Raw genomic sequence first — 21,704 nt, 5'->3', positions numbered from 1 at the left:
TTAAAAATTAGCTGGGCAAGCAAGGTGGTATGTACCGGTAGTCCCAGCTACTCAAGAGGCTGAGGCAGCAGGATCCCTTGAGCCCAGGAGTTCAGAGTTAACAGTGAGCTATGATCATGCCACACTATATTCCAGCATGGGGGACAGAGTGAGACCCTGTCTCTTAAGAAAAAAAAAAAGTGAAAACTACTCTTATCTCCCTGACTGTACAAAAGCAGGTCCCAGCTGGCTTTGCCCACAGGCTGTAGTTTGCCCTGCCTCAGCCGGGGGCTTCTCAAACTGCAGGGGCATCCACAACACCTTTGCTCTTATGGCTCTTATTAATACGCAGAATCTAATTGAGGAGGTAGGGGTGGGACACAAGCTTCTGCAATTCCAACAAACTCCCAGGCAATGCTGTCTACCGGCCACACTTCTGAGTGGCAAGACGCTGGGCTCTCAAGTACAAGCGGCGAGGCAGAGTGTTCTGACTGACCCAAAAAGCCAAACCTACAGGGAAATCCCTTTCTCATGGACAGGTCTGATTTCAGTGACATGAGTACCCCTTTTTAGCTTGTAATTTTATTACTTTTCACAGAAAGCTTGAGTTTCATTGCTATTGATTATATTGAAATAAAAGTTTTCCTCCTGAATTTCGTCAAAACAGGTAATGGCTGTTTTTCCTATTTCTACTAAAAGATAAAAAAATTGTTTTTATGAAACCATCAAATTTATGCCATGAGAGCTTAAGACTTAACGAAAGGGGGGGATGGGTTTATATATACATTATAAGTGCATCGTGTATTGTCGGGGGCATGGATATGCCTGAAGCTCTGACTCGAGGGGGGAGGGAAGACAATAGCAATGTATGTAACCTTAACATTTGTACCCCCATATTATGCTGAAATTTAAAAAAAGACTTAAAGAAAGAAAAGGAAATAAATTTTCTGCCAGCATGTTCAACCCCAGGAACAGCCCCCAAAATGTTGAATTTTAAACTCCTTTGACGATAGGAGTTGCAGTTGGTTTTATGGTGGATACTAAACATCCTGGATTAGGCAAAACAATGGAATAAATAAAAAATTATGAGGAAGTAACCTTGAATTTGAAACTAGACCCTATATGAATTACCAAGCATCAGAGACCCTGTGAAACCAAGCCTGTACCTGACTGGAGGAATAGTTTCTACAGTCTATATAGTGACATTTTCCTTTCCTTGAATGAAGCAGAGTATTTTAAAGTAATTTACTTATGGCAGAAGCTGTGTTTTGATTTTGTTTTCGAACACAAGAGAATAGAAGCTTCAAGAGGGCAGGGACTTTAGTCTGTTATATTCCCAGCATGTGTAACAGCACCTGGCATATAACAGGCATTCAATAAATACTTATAGAGCAAATGAATGAATCCTTATTCTTTAGTTTACTAAACAACTCTACTTTATTTATTTATTTATTTTTGAGACAGAGTCTCACTCTGTTGCCGGGGCTAGAATGCTGTGGTGTCAGCCTACCTCACAGCAACCTCAAACTCCTAGGCTCAAGCGATCCTCCTGCCTCAGCCTCCCGAGTAGCTGGGACTATAGGCATGTGCCACCATGCCCGGCTAATTTTTTCTATATATTTTTAGTTGGCCAATTAATTTCTTTCTATTTTTTTAGTAGGGACTGGGTCTCACTCTTGCTCAGGCTGGTTTCGAACTCCTGACCTTGAGCGATCCGCCTGCCTCGGCCTCCCAGAGTGCTAGGATTATAGGCGTGAGCCACCATGCCTGGCTGACTCTATTTTATTATAGGCAAAAAACATGCAACATAAAATGTCAACATATGGTATTAATTTCACTATCATTTAAAACAATAATATATTTGTCCATATGCATGTCCAAAAATATGCAAATACCAAAATTAAGGTAAGTCAATTATAGGAATAGGTTGCATTTGGTATTTATGAATGACAGTAAAAACACTGCATTTTGATTTAGAAAAATATATTTATTTAAGAGTACTTTTTGATGGTATCTAACTAATCTAATGATAATATAAAAATCTCAAGAGAAAATAGGTCCCCTTTGCTTCTATGAGTATCTACAGATTTTGTTGCTACATCCATCCTGACTCCCATTAATAGAGATGTGGGGATCTCAAAAACAACAAAGAAGACTAAGTAAGCAAAGCTTTAAAAAATTCTATTAATTTTCTAGAAACAGTAAATCTGCAGAAATTTGACCATCACTAATTCCATATTCACGATAACTCTGACAGGACTTTAGGTTAATTTACCTTTGATCCACCAACCTTCAGCCAACCCTCTACTCGTGCTCAGTACTCCCAGCCACTCAGACCTTTTCAGGAACCTTATACTATCAAGAATTCCTTGTAGATGTGCTAGAGATTCTCACATTAAAAAAAAAAAAGTCTTTTCTCCCCTCCCCCGAAGGCCCCTCTTCCACATCACAGACAGATTTCTGAGTCTCTCCTTGCAGTTGCCATTAGCGCCATCTACATCTCACCCATCTCTTCTCTGAAACAGCTCTCATTTGCTGAAGTTCCTGGTCTGCATCCACACAAAACCAAACAGTTCTCATCTTACTTCATGTCTCAGCAGCATTTGGCATGAAGTCTTGGCTTTACAACACAATACTCTTCCATTTTCTTCCTATTTCTCTAGCTGTTCCTTCACAATCTCTTTTGCTCCTTCCCCCTTTTCTACCCAGCCCCAGCTGTTCAATGTTGAAATTATTCTAGATTCAGGACCTCTCCTCGCTCTTCACTCTTTTTCTAGGAGATAAAATTTATACTCAGGACTTCAGTGGCCAACTAACCATATGCTGACAACTCAAATTTATATCTCCATGTGAGAACACATCCCTAGTCCACACCTATAATATCCAACCACCTTCGTGACATCTCTTCTTGAACATTTCAAAGAAAATTTAGACTGAACTCACGATTTTCACCCTTCCTGTCTGCTCTACCCAGCTAGGAGGCCAGAAAACCAGGAGTCGTCTTTGACATACCTTCCCCATAATACCCAGTCCATCACCAAGCTCTGGGGACTTTATCTCCTAAGTATCTTTCCAATGCATTCACTTCTCTCTAGTTCATCCTGGTCCCAGTTAACCATCATTTTTTTTTTTTTTTTTTTTTTTTGAGACAGAGTCTTGCTTTGTTGCCCAGTGAGTGCCATGGTGTCAGCCCAGCTCACAGCAACCTCAAACTCCTGGGCTCAAGCAATCCTACTGCCTCAGCCTCTCGAGTAGCTGGGACTACAGGCATGCGCCACCATGCCCGGCTAATTTTTTTTCCATATATATTTTAGTTGGCCAATTAATTTCTTTCTACTTATAGTAGAGACGGGGTCTCACTCTTGCTCAGGCTGGTTTCGAACTCCTGACCTTGAGCAATCCGCCTGCCTCGGCCTCCCAGAGTGCTAGGATTACAGGCGTGAGCCACCGCGCCCGGCCCATCATTTCTTAGATATTGAAATACCTTTCTAACAGTCTCTATGCAGTTACTGGAACTCCACTCCTCCTACTTCTAATCCATTCTCTACGCTGCAACCAGAACAATCTTTTCAAAATGCAAATGTGATATGACATGTCCACCACCAAAACAACATCAGAAAACAAAAAGTTGCCAATTGTTTCCCACTGGTATTAACTGGCATTTCAAGATGTAGCTCCTACCTAATGTTTTATTCTCGTCTCCAGTTGTCCTTGCCCTGCTTCTGCTCACTGAGAAGAGGAAATCACAAGCTGCGTATGTTATTCCCTCCCTTCTATGCCTAGTTAATTCATATTCACACTCCAGACCTCACTTTACCAAGAAACACTTTCCTGAACTCCCTGACGAAATCAAATCTCCCAATACAGGCTCCTGCAGCATCTTGTTTCTTTCCACCATAAGATGAGCTACAGTTAAAATTGTATATGTTTGTGTAATTACCTGTTTCTCTTGCATGTATATCTTTTCCCAGCATTGTATCCCTAGGGCCTGCTACTATCCTGGGCATACAACAGGCACTCAATCCATATCTCTTGAATGAGTTAATGTTATTTACAAACTATTACTGTTTCATTAAAGCATGTCACCAAGAGATTCTATGTAACTCTTGATAAACCTAGCAGAGTTCATTATATAAATTTTCTATTATAAACGGAAACAAAACATTATTTGAAAGCCACACATTATAAAATATTTTAAAGAGTAAAAGATGAAATTCTCCCTTTGCCCACCCCCACTTTCACTCCCAAGGTAACTACTTAGTCATCTTAGGTGTGTATCTTATGTGTATGTATGTGTGTATGTACATAAAATTAAATGTACTTTAAAAACTGTTGCTTCATAATATTCTTAGCTTAGACTGGCTTTATCTAATCTGTACAAATCACTGAAACTGTATTTTATACCAAAAATAACCTTAAAAGAAGCTTATCAGAAGACCGGCTGGTTAGTAATCAAGGCTAAAGTCCATTCCTACCTGCCTTGCCACTCTCTTCGGTCTTCGTGCTCATCAAGCAGGCAATAAACTTGTTGTCAACTTGCTGGAGAACCTGCCATGTATTCAAATAAGTGGTAGAGCACTTAATAAAAACTAACAAAGGCTTATCTGCACAGAAAGAGACAAACTGTACTCTCTTTAGAGTTGTCTGCGTTAGAACATTCCTATCTGAGACTGAGCTGAGGTGCGGAGGAACCCCAGGAGTCATCAGGAAGGTAGGAAGAATGGACGTGCAGAGAGGTGCTAACAATGCTTTAGAGCAGAGCCCAGATGTTCCTGACTGAGTGACTCACTCTTTTTTTTTTTTTTTTTTTTTTTTTTTTTTTTTGAGACAGAGTCTCGCTTTGTTGTCCAGGCTAGAGTGAGTGCCGTGGCGTCAGCCTAGCTCACAGCAACCTCAAACTCCTGGGCTCGAGCGATCCTTCTGCCTCAGCCTCCCGAGTAGCTGGGACTACAGGCATGCGCCACCATGCCCGGCTAATTTTTTATATATATATATATCAGTTGGCCAATTGATTTCTTTTCTATTTATAGTAGAGACGGGGTCTCGCTCTTGCTCAGGCTGGTTTTGAACTCCTGACCTTGAGCAATCCGCCCGCCTCGGCCTCCCAAGAGCTAGGATTACAGGCGTGAGCCACAGCGCCCGGCCGTGACTCACTCTTGATAACAGGTATTATGAGCAGAGACTGCTAACAAACAGGGCTGAAATAAATTTTAAAATTTTCTGCAAAAGCAAGAAAAACCATTTTAGAGGAGCTAGTCCATTAAGGCAGTAAATTAAAAGCCACTGGTGGCCTTAGAGCTTGGTAGCGCCTCTTCTACCCAGGTGCACGAGGCTCCCCCCACCCCCCATCCATACCACTGCCCTGGGCTATGTCTGGATCAACTGCTTACTTGCTCTGGTACCAGGTCAATGCCAGGTGAGGCATTTACCTACATCTGTCTAACCTCCTAATTTGTTTCCATAGTGAAAACAAGGAGACTAAGGCAGCCAAAGTGGTGAACAAAAGGCAAAGATGAGATGGGGGTCCCTTTTTTTAATGGAACGCCTCAGTCTGGGCTTTCCTAGACATTTGTAGCCTCACAGGATAGAGGGCCATTTTAAAAAGGGCATTGTTGCACTTTTAAGGACAATATCACTAAAGCACTTTGATTTACAAATTATTGTCAAATATAAAGTCAATATATAATCCTCTAAACTGTGAGCCTGAATCCATAATTCATTCCCTCTAAACCTGCTCACATTACTACAGATATTTCTTTCTTTGTAATTATAATTAATCCCTTGCTTTTTCTACTGATGATAAAAGTTCTAGTAAGATTTAAAACACACACATGCCTTGATCAAGTTGGTCTATATCATTAAGTAAATCCAACTTTAGATGAGTTGGTATAGCTTAGGCCATATATATATATGTTTATAAGATTTCAAAGTCAATCTTTTACCTGCATCGAATGAATCATTTCTTTGGTGAAACGATAGGGAAACAAGATGTTGTGAATTTTAACTGCTAAGCTCTCAGCCTGGCCACTGCTTACATCAACGGCAACCTAGAAAGACCCAGCAAAAACATCATTTAAATTTTAATTTTTTATGTCTGCAGAACTGTTTGACAAAAGACCTCAAAGTGCTTTAAAAATATCCATTTTCATATAATCTACTACAGGTGATGCGTTGAATTCGGGGAACTTACAGAAATTCAAAAGGCTCTAATGAATAATGAGTCTTAAACAACAATTTTTGTTTATAATCATAATTAATGTCAAAAGCCAATATGGTTTCAGAACAACCATTTCTCTATGCTCCATGATCAAGTCCTAAAACACATTGTAACTGAAGACTCAGTACTCAAATGCTCACCTTTTATACATCCTCATTACAACACACAGTACATTCTGTGACAATACACGAGGAAAGAACATGCACCCAGGTCCAATGACTAACTGTTCCTCCAGTAGGAGATTCACTACTTTATCTAATGATAATAGTTTTATTATCACCACCTTGAATACTTTGCCAAAGCCGCAAATCAGGGTTTCTAAGAGTGGTAAACGCATTCACTATTCACACGTTGATTATACATGTTTAATCCAAAATGCCTGAGCTTCCAAAATGCTAAGAATTTGATTCTTCCTCTCCATATTAAACATTAATTTCCAAATAAATTATTCAGAAATATGCCCAGTTGCCATCCATAATTACAAATTAGAATAGTCATTCATGCCCATATCCAGCTTAAAATGAAATTGAAATTTTATTTTTATTTTTACTTAGTTACTTATTTTTTAAGAGACAGGAACTCACTATGTTGCCCAGGCTAGAGTGCAGTGGCTATTCAGGCACAATCTTAGCACACTGTGGCCTCAAACTCCAGAGTTCCAAGTAATACTCAAGTGGCTGGGACTACAGGCACGTGCCACTGGGCCTGGATTGAAATTCTGATTTTAAAGTAACAGGCAAAGAAAAATTGCCATAGACCCACCTCTGGATAACGGGCAAATACTGGATTGTCCCATTCTGAGAATAAAGACTGAAGTGATCCACTACCAACAGCGACATCCACTGTATCTAGGGCAAAAGGAGACAGGTAAAGTTGGCATCAAAAGCCCCAGGGCAAACAGGGAATGGCATCTCCTGTTTGGTGAGCTGCAGCCTCAAGATCAAAGATCAGATGCTTGTTCCTATATTCTAGAAATGTTCAGTGTTTGCTGTATCTCTAAATTGTTTCGATCAGTTACTTTTTTTTTTTTTTTTTTTGAGACAGAGTCTCGCTTGTTGACCAGGCTAGAGTGAGTGCCGTGGCGTCAGCCTAGCTCACAGCAACCTCAAACTCCTGGGCTCAAGCAATCCTTCTGCCTCAGCCTCCCGAGTAGCTGGGACTACAGGCATGCACCACCATGCCCGGCTAATTTTATATATATATTAGTTGGCCAATTAATTTCTTTCTATTTTTATAGTAGAGATGGAGTCTTGCTCTTGCTCAGGCTGGTTTCGAACTCCTGACCTTGAGCAATCCGCCCGCCTCAGCCTCCCAGAGTGCTAGGATTACAGGCGTGAGCCACCGCGCCTGGCACGATCAGTTACTTTTTAAACTATCTTCTGGCATTATAGCTTTTCTCTGAACTGTTTACAAGAGATATTTCAGAATACAAGTCCAGTTCCGAAGAAACTATGGCTCAAATTGTAGCCTCACTGCCTTTAGTTTATACCTTAAATCTATTCTTGAAAACAAATGAAAAATAATAGATGTCTAACTTTTTTCAAAGAGTTCTGCTTAGATGCTTAGATAAAACTACTACAACATGGAATGCAACTCCAATCTTTTTAAAAATAAGAAACATTGCCGGTTCCATAGTGGTTGTACTAGTAAAGAGAAAAAAAAAAAAAAAAAAAAAAAAAAAAAAAGAAACATTGCCGGGCGCGGTGGCTCACGCCTGTAATCCTAGCTCTTGGGAGGCCGAGGCGGGCGGATTGCTCAAGGTCAGGAGTTCAAAACCAGCCTGAGCAAGAGCGAGACCCCGTCTCTACTATAAATAGAAAAGAAATTAATTGGCCAACTGATATATATATAAAAAAAAAAAATTAGCCGGGCATGGTGGCGCATGCCTGTAGTCCCAGCTACTTGGGAGGCTGAGGCAGAAGGATCGCTCGAGCCCAGGAGTTTGAGGTTGCTGTGAGCTAGGCTGACGCCACGGCACTCACTCTAGCCTGGACAACAAACCGAGACTCTGTCTCAAAAAAAAAAAAAAATAAAAAAAAAAAATAAGAAACATTTCCCCAATCACAAGATGCCACAGACTATGCATAATCATCAAGTATTGACCTCAAGTCTGGAAAAGTAATTTCTGATCTAAATGCATGCACTGAATTACTTAGTTCTGCTGTTAAATAGGGCCGTGGGGAATTCCTGGTTCCAGTAAGCACAGCTGGCACGGATCAAGCTTAATGCAGCCCTGCTTTGCTTTCTGATGTAGGTGGCGCAGTGTATACTAGGTGCCCGGGGGTGTACTGAGTGCCCCGGTGATCCCTGTTGCCCCTACCTCTGTCATTCTGTCTCATCACAGTCCTCTCTGCCCGCGCTCTTGGAAGGAAAGGAAGAACAAGGCTGCTTCTAAAAGGATGACACCTGTATTGAAACCCTAAATACAAAAAAGAAAAGCCTAGGAATTTAAAATCAAAACACAAATAAACTATTCAAAATGAAATTACATAAAATCTCTCTACAGTCTGAATCAAGACATAAGGAAGACTACTAAACATTAGATTGAGAATCAGAGGTGCTTTAATGAAATCATTCTGTTAACTTAGGAATCTACACTAATGCTTAGTCCCATATCCATCATACCAGACAGAATGACGATGTAGACAGGGTCACAGTGATTCTCAATTGGGGACAGTTCTACATGAGGGGACATTTGGCAATGCCTTGAGACATTTTTCATCATCACAGCTTGGGTGACAGGTGCTACTGGCATCTGGCAGATAAAGGCCAGATGCTGCTAAACATCCTACGATGCATAGAACAAACTCTACAGCAAAGAATGATCTAGAGAAACCCTATGTTAGACATATAGTGGTACTCAATTGTCATCTATAACTTGATGCACCCTTCACAAATTCTTGATTTATGTCTCTATTATAACATTTATCTTATTATAATTATGTTTAGATAGCTGTCTTCCCTAACAGACTGTGAACTCTTGAAAGTAAAGTCAGTTAATCTGCAATGTGACGGCACCTAGCACGGTGTGAATGATCAACAAATGCTGAATGAATAAATGAATAGATGAATGAATTAAAAGATTCTCAATTCAAACTGCAAAGTCTGGTAAGACCTGGCTCAAATTGTACCCTTCTCTCTGAAGGATGATCAGATTAGAGCTTTAAAAACTGCTGACTTTGACAGCTTTTGAACAGGAGCAGAACATAATGAAATTGTTACTTCAAAAAGACAAATCTGTTGGACAAAAACTTAAGAGAGATGAACTAAAAATGATAAAAATTAAGGTATAAGGTGGAATAAGGTTTATAACTGCTAAAAGAAAAAACTGAGTTAAAGACATTTTAAAGAAAAAATTACCAGGACTTGGGGACTTGATACTATTTCTTAAAATGACCTTTATAGATCCTCTCGTCTGTACAATAGCACTTATCTCTGAACAACTAATCTCATGTAAATTTTTTATGTATGGTTCAAAAACTGTCCTAATGTCCTGCTCCACATCAGCCGTTTCCAGAAAGGTAACGTCCCATGTGAATGCGGGGTGCGGAGGAGCCATCTTTTCATGGAACTTGTTTCTATACCAAAAATATTTTTCATTAGGAAACTATGACTTAACGTGACCCTCAAAAATTCACTACAAGATATGCTAATCCTGAAGGTTAAGTAGGTTAAAGTACTTTAAATATCTAGATTTATTTAACAGGAGCAGGTGTCGATGGTGATTATGGCAGCTAAGATCCCCCCTTTGTTTTAGCAACAACCACCTCACAGTATAAGGCAATCTAGTTACTTTCTGGCACCACATCAGAAGCAATTGCATTTCCGGAAGATGAGGTGCCAGTGCCTTAGATTTACCTCTGATAAGCAATCAGTATAAGTTAGGACATGGATTAAAAGCACATAAAGTTGCTTTAAGAGCAGCTTGATAGTCTCAGGAGCAATATTGAAAGAAAAGGGCCTTCTCCTCCTATTTAATACTTTGAAAGTTACTATGGTGATTATATTTTTCACAAGGAAAAAAATGAAAAAACTTTGAAAAGTAAAGGTCTTATTTAACCTTAAAGAAATTAGAACTTCCTACTAGAGATACTCATCTAAGGAGAAATTATGAGTTGACTTACAATGACATTCATACACTTTACATTCTTTTGCAGCGTTCAAGACTTTGAACATGGGTGCAGATTTCATGTTTATCCTCGTAGTGCAAAGCCAGGATTTATAGCCAGATAGAAATCAACTTTACCATCTCCCAACATCTGGCTCTCAACACACTGCCAAAACAATGTCACTTTTAACATTGATTGAGACCTGAGAAAACAGAGTCCTAGTCCAAGCTCTAACGTAGTCTTGTGGTTTGATCTCAAAGCCATATTATTATCTTCCTGAATAACAGCTATATATATTTATGGTATAAATATACCATAAACAGATCGAGTGGATCACCATATGCTTTGAAATAAAGTACATTTGAAAGGTATAGTTATGAAAGTGTATACTTAACTTATATGTTGAAAAATTTATGGTCAAGTCTTACTTTCTGGAAAAAAGTTCATAAACATAGTATTATACTGAGCCATAGAGCTCAGGGAAACCTAGGATGATTACAGAATCATCCTGGCCCTTAACTTGGGAGCACAGAGAGAAAAGTCCAGGATAATACCACACCGGCACTGCAGGTGCCTTTATTTTATTTTATTTTATTTTATTTTACTTTATTTTATTTTTTGAGATAGAGTTTCACTGTGTCACCCCAGGTAGAGTGCAGTGGAGAAGGGTGTAGTTCACAGCAACCTCAAACTCCTGAGCTCAAGCGATCCTTCTGCCTCAGCCTCCCAAGTAATTGGGACTACAGATGCATACCACTACACCCAGCTAACTTTTCTATTTTTAGTAGAGACAGGGGTCTCACTCTTGCTCATGCTGGTCTTAAACTCATGAGCTCAAGTAATCCCCCTGCCTCGACCTCCCAGAGTGCTAGGATTACAAGTATGAGCCACCGTGCCCAGCCTGCAGGTGCCTTTAAAGACAAATTTCTGAGGGGTGTGGTGGCTCATGCCTGTAATCCCAACATTTTGGGTGGCTAAGGCAGGAGGATTACTTGAGCCCAGGAGTTTAAGACCAGCCTGGGCAACATAGCGCGACCTCATCTTGATAAAAAATAAGAAAAATTAGCTGGGCCTGGTGGCACATGCCTGTAGTCCTAGTTACTCAGGAGGCTGAGGCAGGAGGATTAAGCAAGCCCAGGAGTTTGAGGCTGCAGTAATCTATGATTGTACCACAGCACTCCAATCTGGGTGACAAAGCAAGACCGTGTCTCTAAACACACAAAAGACAAATTTCTAGGAAAGCTGCTATGTATTTGGGAGGGAGGGGAGAGTAGGATAGGAAAGTACTGTGGCTCTCCCAGCTATTTATAGTACTATTTTCACTAAAATTTGACTGTCCCACCCTCTTTCTTCTTGCACATACATATACCCATAGACACATATACTATACACTGAGATATCCTGTATCAGTTTTCATTGTATTTCTACATTTAAATGTGTTGGACCTAGAGAATCTTCAAATGCCATAAAACACATGTGTTTTATAACTGGTTTTCAAAATGTCCTATCTGTTGAGATACCTCTCTGAACAATGTCTATCTTACTCCTTGCCTATTATTCCATCTTCAAAAGCATTTCATGCCAGCGAGCACCATATACTTACCATTCTCAAGTACGACATCCACAGCTACAGTTGTCAGGTCTCTAGTGCAAGCGGTCTTAACATCCTCAGTAGGAGCAATGAACGTGCTAAGTCCAGTCCTTTTGTTGATGTAAACCATTCTTCCCAGGGCTGCATCAAAATGCTGCTGCCAATCCAAAGAACACGTGTTTGAGTCTTCATTTTCAGAACAAGTTCTTGCTTTAGATTCCTTGTTGTGAAAACAAATTCCATTTTGGTCTCCCGTGGAACCTTCTACCTGACTCATTAACATTCTACTGGGAGAGTCAGGACTTCCTATCTGTTGTTCTGAAGCTCTGATAGGAACATCCGAATCTTTACTGATAACTTTAGAATTATTATAGGGTAATACCAAAGGGGTTTCTGGAATGACAGAGTTCTCTGTTGCATTAGTATTATAGGGTAATACCAAAGGGGTTTCTGGAATCACAGAGTTGTCTATTGCATTGTTGTTAGAATATGTTTCACTATCTGTATTAAAGGAATTATCCTGTGTGACAGAATCTGACACTGGGATGATACCACGCTCTGTTTTTTTACGCTCATTTTTAAATAACTTACAAAAATCTAGGGTTAATTCACGGCACAAACCTTTCCTACTGGAATCTGAATTTGGAAGTTCATTAAAATGACTCGTCACCTCCACTGTTTGAGTCTCTTTCTCAGAACCCTTCAGTCTGGATAATTTAGAGGCTAGTGATTCAGGTAACTTCTCAAGATCCAAAAGTTTTCTTTTAAAGTGACATAACTCCTGTAGAGTTACAGGACTTTCTCTCAAACAAGGCATCTGTTGTTCCAAACAATCTTCGTCCTTGGAAAACGGAAACTTCTCTGAGTAAAGCATGTGACTTACTGGTTGACTACTATTGGAATCATTATGCTCCACAGTAGTGATTTTATAAATATCAGAGTTGTCTAAGTGGCTCTTATCTTTCACTGGAATGTCAGGTTCAACTTGAGGACTGAGATTGGTAGTGACTTCAATATTATTTTTCTCCACTTGTATGTCCAGAGGATTTTTAACCTTTCCATATTCTCTCTTAAACTTCTCTAAAGATCCTAGTTGTGAACTCAAGCTTAGCTTCTTACACACTATGGGTTTGGAGGAACCAATCAATTTATCTGTTTTCTTACTAGCATTTGACAAATGTCTATACCAAGGGAAAGCAGAGGATGTATCAGGTAATAAGCAACCTGTGTGTGATTTTTTACTACCTTCCTGAAAAACAGTAACATTTTTAGAAGTTGTGATAGTTTCCTTCTCTAGCCCATAACTTATATTTGTTCTGCAAAATTTTTTGTTGGGCAGTTGAGCAGATTCTTTACTTAAAGTGCTGGCTAAATCTATGATGTCTGGAGTTTCAACTGAATGACGTGTTCTATTTCCAAATGCTTCTTGGGCACTTGTGGGACCAGGTCGAACATAATTTTTAAATGACTGTTCTGTTTCAGTTGATTTAGTTTGCTCATTTTGTACCACATGAGTTATAAAGCCAGTGGAACATAATTTAACCTGTCCATAACGAAAAACGTTTATTCGTCCACAATTACTAGGTTCTTTTCTTCTTTTCTCTTTCTCTATCTGAGCACTATGTACTCTCAGTAATGTTGTCTCAAAAGGCAGAGGTTGGCATCCCATTTCAGTGGTATCTTTAAATCTCCCTAGTGGATTCTGAATTCTATTATTTTTGAAGATGTTGGCAGCCACGCCATTAACAGTGGTACCTACTTTCTGTATTTCTCGATCCATTCCACTCTCCTCGAAGTGACGTGGTGTCTGAAAAGGGCTTGGAAACATTTCTGAACAGGTCCCACATGGATTTTCTAAAGAGTCACGTTCTAAGCAAGATTTTTTATGTTTCTCATTTCCTCCTGGTTCTGTTGCTTCAATTATCTCTTGTTCTAACATCCTTGAGTCTGAGCAAGAGCTATCTTTGTTTTGTATAGATGACTCTGTCCTTTTACTATGGCCTCGGCCATCTGATTCATAAGTGTACAAAAATGAATTGTTTGTATCTTTTCTGATAGCTTCTGAATCCCTAGAATTCTGTGTGTTTATGTTTTCTATAGTAGCTTTTCTTTTCACAGCTTTTGATTGCAAATTGAACATCTCATAAGAATCCAAAATATTATTACATGCTTCCTGGAAACTGGCCTGGTCACGCTTCTCATCAGAAGACACATGCTTCTGAAGAGTAGCACCAAATAAACTAAAATCATTATGTTCACTAAATTCCTTAATGTCCTCACCCGATAATTCTACAAATAATTTTTCTCGCTTTAAAAACATTTTCACTCCTTCCTGAATGCAAATCAAGAGTGTATCCCAGTTTTGAAACTCAATCAGAGTTTTTGCTGGCTCCATGCACACATCATACTCACAAAATTGGCACTGCACATTGATTACATATATCCCATAGAGTTCTGGGGTAGAACGATGCCGAGGACTTGAATTCATTTGCCTACTGGCAGGGCCGTTCTTTGGCTTGCATATACTACTTTCTCTCCTTAATAAAAAGTCAATGAGTTTATGCAATTTTGTCTTTAAAACTAGTCTTTTGTTCACAAACAAAAACTGCATATTCTTATTGTAATGTGCTTCAGAGCTGATATAGCCATTAAGCTCAAACTCCTTATATTTAAAATTTATTTCTTTTAACTTTTGGGACTTCCCCAGTCCATAAATCTGACAAAATCGGGAACACACGTCTTTGGTTTTAGGGAGCTGAAGAACCATGGAACCAGAAACATCATTTCTCAAAGAGAAAGAAATGGAAGGGTGCATGAGTGAGAGCGCTTCTATCCTTTGCCTAACCTTCTCGAACTCCAGTCTAGGATCCATGCATTTCCTTCTTACAGGTAACTGGTAAAACAAGTTATACACTGTTACTGTTGTCCCAGCACTTGGTCTACTCAAATCAGCTTCACAAGCTTGCAGGGCTTTTCCATTCTGAAACAATTTCACAAAGGTTTTCATTGTCCTGTTTTTCTTGGACGAAATTTCCACAGCACTGGCCATGTCAGCTATACTTGCCAAGGCCTCCCCTCGGAAACCATAAAACCTGGGATTCTCCAAGTCCTGTAATGAGCTGCATTTACTAGTGAAATAACGATTTCCCACCTTGTCCATATCATCACTCCCCATCCCAAATCCATTGTCTATCACTTGAACTTGGAAGGTGTCCATATTCACCCTGACAGCCACACATTTTGCCTCAGCATCAATACCGTTGAGGGCAAGTTCCTCAACACATTGGCCTAAGGAGTTTATTGCCAAGCCAGCACGCAATTTGGCTTGTACTTCAGCTGACAAGCACTTGATCATGGCAGGTGAAAAGCTGGTGAGAATGCCAGGCTCTGGTTTCCTTCTCTGACTGGAAATAATTGCCTATGGGAGTAAAAAAAACACATGCACATATGCAATCAAAGCTTCAGAGTTGCACAGCATTACCCATTTCTCTCAAGCATTATGAAGAAATATCATTTGAGGTAAATGAAATCTCTTTTATTAAACCAAATTGTGAAATGAAACAAAACAAAATTATACCTCTGATCTCTAGGCAGATCACCCAGCTCATGCTTGGTGCAATGGATTTAACATCCAAAGGACACATTCGTAATTTCATAATTTTCACTGCTCCTTTCTAAATCACACATGCCCTAAAGTGAAATCATAATTACACTTGAAGTTGACCCGTAAAAGAGAGTACTCGAAATTCTAACCACTTCACCAAAAACAGATGCCTAAATTAAATTCAGCTAAGAAACATTAGCTAGAAATTATTCATGACAAAAATGTCCAAGCTAGTTTCATAACATTTATATGTTACACAATAACCATGACTTTTAGAAAAATACTTATAATGAAGTGCTAAGACATTGTAATAAGGAAGGTGAAGCAACAGGAGGAAATTAAAAAAAGTCAAATTGTATCAAGGAGAGATGGACATTAAGAGATTATTATTATTGTTACTACTGGTTAAATGTAGTTGCCTCAGGGCAGACAGGCTGGGAGCGGGAAAGGATAAAGCAGGAAAATTCCTTTTTGTAGAAATCTTTCTTTGTCATTTGATTTTTAAATCTTGTTCTTGTATTACTTTGACAAGTTTTTAGAAGGTCCTTAGAATATTAATAAGGACCTTGGTCTTTTCAGATGGGCACAAACTACCTTGGCAATGCTAATGATGGTATGGGGCCATCTGAAATTCATTTTAAGTTTTCTTGCAAGTAAAAAAAAAATTAAGATTCGAGGGCCATGAAAGTTCTCCCTCTCTTCTCCGTCAGCGAGAGAGACGAGAGACACATGGGCTGGCCCTGTCGCTGGTGATAGGTCTGCTTTTTCCAAACCCGGGAAAATCAGGGCTATTAACTGCAGACCTTGTGTTGATTTCTAAGGTAATGAACTTCGCAGCCGGCAGCAAAGGAGGGGTAAACATTTCATAAGCAATCCGATTACTGTAAACCCTCCGCTACGATTTCCTGATTAGTCCCAGGCCTTCCGGGCCCACAGCTCCTGGGACGACCAGGACGAACCGCCCGGGCCCAGGACTAGGCACGGCGCCGGCCGGGCTCCGGCTCCACCCCGGCCCTCCCTACTCAATTCCGACACACAGGCCCGCCCGGCACAGGCCGCGGGGGCTCCCGGGGACCCGGTGCGTCTGGCTCCGAAAGGCTGCCCGCAGCTGTCACCAGGGCCCTTCTGGTGTCAGAAGAGCTCTCGGAATCATCTTTTTGTCGCGTGCTTCCCCCCAAGTCACCTCGAATCACGCTTCATCGACTCTCGGATACCAACTGCCTCGGACGCTGCACGCGTGCACCTTGGCGCGAGAGGCTCGTGCACGCGCGAGCCCACGAGCATGCGCTTCTAAAGGGACTTGCGAAGAGCGCGCGTTCTTCCGCGACACCCCAGTGCGCACGCGCGCCAGGTCGCTCCCAGCCTGGGCACTCTTGCACCCCAGGGTCTATTCACAGGCGTGGGTACGTGCAGTTCTCAAACTGTGTCCTCTTTTGGCATGGTGTGAAGGACTGGTTTTAGTAACTTTTACTTTTCTGTTTATGTCTTTTCCTGTATTTGCCCTTTCCTTTTTTCTCATTATTTTTCTTTGCTGGAACTGTCATTTAATTCAATCTATATTTTACGTATTTGTTTATTGTCTTCTCTCATTAGAATGTAAGCTATGTGAAGGTAAGGATTTTGCCTGTTTTGCTTACTTCTGTATCCCTGTGGCCAAGAGGAGTGCCTGGCCTATAAATGAATAAATCCAGTTCCTTCCATCTTAAAATTATAGTATTTCAGAGATGGAAAAGGCTGAAAAACTATCTAGTTCCACTTTCTTTCTTTTTTTATTTTTTTGAGACACTTTGTTGCCCAGGCTAGAGTGGGTGCCGTGGTGTCAGCCTAGCTCACAGCAACCTCAATCTCCTGGGCTCAAACAATCCTGCTGCCTCAGCCTCCGGAGTAGCTGGGACTACAGGCATGTGCCACCATGCCCGGCTAACTTTTTCTATATATATTTGTTGGCCAATTAATTTATTTCTATTTATAGTAGAGACGGGGGTCTTGCTCTTGCTCAGGCTGGTTTCGAACTCCTGAGCAATCTGCCCGCCTCGGCCTCCCAGAGTGCTAAGATTACAGGCGTGAGCCACCGCGCCCGGCCTCTTAATTTACAGATGAGGACACCAACATTCTCTTCATGGACCTTTTAGATATCTTCTAATATCTAAAGACGAGAATAAGTGTTTTGGGAACTGTTAACCAATTCTCAGCTTTTGCTGTCTCATTTTCATTGAAAATTTTTTTAACAATTGAAATTTATGACAAATTTGTTAAACTCTGTGTCTGACGTATATTAATACTTGTTTAATGACTAACCAAACTCAATCAATCTTCTAGGGCTGATGAAGCATAATCCTGATTATTGCATATATAATATATATTAGTTTGCTAGGGCTGCCATAACAAAATACCACAGACTGAGTAGCTTAAACAGAAGTTTATTTCTTTTCAGTTCTGGAGACTAGAAGTTGAGATTAAGGTGTCAGCAGGGATGATTTCTTCAGAGACCTCTCTCTTTGGCTTATAGATGGCTGTCTTCACAGGGTCTTTCATCCTGTGTACACATATCTGTGTCCAAATTTTTTATTTTTTCCTCAGGGGAAATAAAACAGTTTGCTTTATTTTAAAATAGTACCTTCCTTATATCGGAGAACTGGCCAAAATTCAACACTGATACAAATTTCTTGGGAGATCGAAATGTATGTCAGATAAATTTTCTGAATTTCTTTAAAGATAGAATTTTGAACCATATAAAACAATTAGATACAATGAACATCAAAATGTATAAGATAAGCCACAGTTCAAATTTAAGCTGAATAACCAAACCATGTAATTATCTCAAATAATTTTTATTAATATGTAGAATAATGCACATATTTTCAATAACTTAAAAGTGAATGTCTATCTACTCTTCCCATCTCTTAATCCTCCCCGAAAGTATAACTGTTTTTTTTTTACTAGGTTTACATAAAAAATCCAAATATTTACCCATGGTAGGATATTCTTGCATTAACTATACTGAGTTTATCAGAAATAGAAAATCATTGGCTGGGCGTGGTGGCTCACGAGGCTGAGGCGGGCGGATTGCTCGAGGTCGGGAGTTCGAAACCAGCCTGAGCGAGACCCCGTCTCTACTGAAAATAGAAATTAATTGACCAACTAAAAATATATATACAAAAAATTAGCCGGGCATGGTGGTGCATGCCTGTAGTCCCAGCTACGTGGGAGGCTGAGGCAGGAGGATCGCTTGAGCCCAGGAGTTTGAGGTTGCTGTGAGCTAGGCTGATGCCAGGGCACTCACTCTAGCCAGGGCAACAAAGAGACTCTGTCTCAAAAAAAAAAAAAAAAAAGAAAGAAAGAAAGAAAGAAAGAAAATCATGAAGATTTGTCATGCATTTAAAAATATGATCAATTACAGCAAGTTTTTTTTTTTTTTTTGAGACAAAGTCTCTCTCTGTGTTGCCCAGGCTAGAGTGCTGTGGTGTCAGCCTAGCTCACAGCAACCTCCAACTCCTGGCGTCAAGTGATCCTCCTGCCTCAGCCTCCCAAGTAGCTGGGACTACAGGAATTTGCCACCACACCCTGCTAATTTTTTCTATTTTTAGTAGAGACAGGGTCTCACTCTTGCTTAGGCTGGTCTCAAACTCCTGACCTCAAGCAATCCTCCCACCTCAGCCTCCCAGAGTGCTAGGATTACAGGTATGAGCCTCTGTGCCCGGCCCAGCAAGTTATTAATAGAAGACCTAGATGAGAAAGGTAGTCCTCCACTTTCTAATAACACCTATGGTTTATACTGGTTAATATAATTCAATGGAACAGCATTCTCACCAATGATAAACAATTTATAGGAAATTCATTCACCTATTCAATGTTTCATTATAAAGTTAATATTTTGACCAATATTAAAAATTTAAAAACTCTATTATACTGACATTTTCAAAAGTATTAACTTACCAATAAGTCATCTTTATGATGCCATTTATTAAACTGAAAGGAAGGAGGATGGTTCATTCTGGGTTTTACTTAAAAAAGGGATTTAATTCAATAATTGATTCGTTGCTACTTGAAAACTATACTTTCTTTCTCAGCACTGGATGGCAATGAAGCAAAAGCAGCTTTCCTGGTCTTCAACTTGCTTTTAACAGAAAGCATTACAGAATTTCAGCAGTGCACATCATCTGGTTCCTTCTCAAAGCCCAGCTCCAAGAAAATGTGGGAGAGAATCTAAGAGATAAGTTCTGTTCAGGGCATGAAGATTCCAATCTCAAATATTTTACTCCAGCAACTTATACCAGCTATTCCATCACTGAATACTAAATGATGATTGAAAACAAATGAAGACAACAATATCCTCATTGCCATCATTCATTACTAATTTTTACATAAACTGTTTTATATCCAAATATGTGCATATAAAACATTAGTACAGATAAATTAGCGTTAAGAATTAAAAATGTGCAGGCTGGGCATGTGGCTCACGCCTGTAATCCTAGCACTCTGGGAGGCCAAGTTGGGAGGATCGTGCTTGAGGTCAGGAGTTTGAGACCAGCCTGAGCAAGAGCAAGACCCCATCTCTACTGAAAACAGAAGAACTTAGCAAGGTGTGGTGGTACACTCCTGTAGTCTCAGCTATTTGGGAGGCTGAGGCAGGAGGATCTCGCTTGAGCCCAGGAGTTCCAGGTTGCAGTGAGCTAGAATGATGCCACAGCACTCTAGCCTGGGCATCAGAGGCAGACTCTGTCTCAAAAATAAATAAATAAAATAAAATTGTGCAATAACATCCAAAAATGTCCTTTCTGTGTTCTGAAATCTATACAAATGTTTTCAAGACTGTAAACCTGAACACCCTGGCTACACATTAAAAATGTGTCAGAATATACATGTTGTAGAACTGACCATCTCATACAAGCAAAACCAAACTTACAGTGCTTTCATTATTGCTTAATCCTCTAATTAGCCTAAAAAGACCACTGAATACTAAAATCAAGTATTTACTAAATAGTGTTGATTTCTACTAGCCAAACAGCCCTCACAAACCAACAGCAGAACCAGGATAGTCTTTCTCAACTCATTGTCTATTAGGAGTTTGATACATTTTCAATTAAAGCCTTCATTCTTCCTGTAGACTGCAACATGTGTGGCCCAAACAACAGTGTCTCTGAGGTGGCCTCTGATTCAGACTTTGGAACTCCTGTGTCAGCTTCATCTCGGCCACAAATTTTCTCTTCTTATAAGGACACCAGTCAGATCAGATTAGGGCCCACCCTAACAGCCTCATTTAACCTCATTCATTCATTCATTTATTTATTTGAGACAGAGTCTCACTGTGTTGCCGAGGCTAGAGTGCCATGGCATCAGCTTAGCTCACAGCAACCTCAAACTCCTGGGCTCAAGCAATTCTTTTTTTTTTTTTTTTTTTGAGACAGAGTCTCACTTTGTTGCCCAGGCTAGAGTGAGTGCCATGGTGTCAGCCTAGTTCACAGCAACCTCAAACTCCTGGGCTCAAGCAATCCTTCTGCCTCAGCCTCCTGAGTAGCTGGGACTACAGGCATGCGCCACCATGCCCCGCTAATTTTTTCTATATGTTTTAGTTGGCCAATTAATTTCTTTCTATTTATAGTAGAGACGGGGTCTCACTCTTGCTCAGGCCGGTTTTGAACTCCTGACCTCGAGCAATCCACCCACCTCGGCCTGCCAGAGTGCCAGGGTTACAGGCGTGAGCCACCTTGCCCGGCCTCAAGCAATCCTTCTGCCTCAGCCTCCCGAGTAGCTCGGACTACAGGCAGGCGCCACCATGCCTGGTGGGTCTATATATGTTTAGTTGGCCAATTAATTTCTTTGTATTATTAGTAGAGATGGGGTCTCGCTCTTGCTCAGGCTGGTTTCGAACTCCTGACCTTGAGTGATCCTCCTGCCTCGGCCTCCCATAGTGCTAAGATTACAGGTGTGAGCCACCGCGCCCAGCCCTTACTCACCTCTTTAAAGGCCCTATATCCAAATACAGTCACTTTCTGAGGTATTGGGGATTAGGACTTCAACATATGGATTTCAAGAGGACTCAGTTCAGCTCATACATAACACCCCTTTATGTGACTTCCTTACCCAGAGGAAAGGAATGACAGAAAACGAAAAGTTCCAGAGTAATTATACCAAAACATCATTTGAACAGCTATCAAATTGAATTTGTGGTATTTGTTATTAGGCATGCAATCTCCTCAAGAA

At 40.3% G+C, this 21,704-nt stretch overlaps 1 protein-coding gene across 4 annotated transcripts in view; it reads right to left on the bottom strand.

The window, feature by feature from the left end:
• Nucleotides 1-16,788, bottom strand: part of MLH3 (mutL homolog 3) — a 41,886-nt gene extending 25,098 nt beyond the window's left edge. For 2 of the 4 annotated variants that reach the window (XR_012919699.1, XM_012742148.3), the window contains exons 1-6: nucleotides 16,684-16,788; nucleotides 11,909-15,314; nucleotides 8,517-8,615; nucleotides 6,959-7,044; nucleotides 5,922-6,026; nucleotides 4,455-4,527 (exon numbers count right to left, since the gene is read on the bottom strand). Coding sequence is in view for 3 of the 4 variants with exons in the window: in XM_012742148.3 (XP_012597602.2) it covers nucleotides 4,455-4,527; nucleotides 5,922-6,026; nucleotides 6,959-7,044; nucleotides 8,517-8,615; nucleotides 11,909-15,251 (3,706 nt within the window). In the remaining variant the exon portion in view is untranslated. The remainder of the gene's footprint in view (nucleotides 1-4,454; nucleotides 4,528-5,921; nucleotides 6,027-6,958; nucleotides 7,045-8,516; nucleotides 8,616-11,908; nucleotides 15,315-16,683) is intronic. The other 2 variants (XM_076003861.1, XM_012742160.3) reach the window with 2 other exon arrangements.
• Nucleotides 16,789-21,704: the final 4,916 nt, after the last annotated feature.

The sequence above is a fragment of the Microcebus murinus genome, chromosome 6, assembly GCF_040939455.1.
Source record: "Microcebus murinus isolate Inina chromosome 6, M.murinus_Inina_mat1.0, whole genome shotgun sequence".
Taxonomy (NCBI): Eukaryota; Metazoa; Chordata; class Mammalia; order Primates; family Cheirogaleidae; genus Microcebus; species Microcebus murinus.
This window is presented reverse-complemented; position numbering and strand designations above follow the sequence as displayed.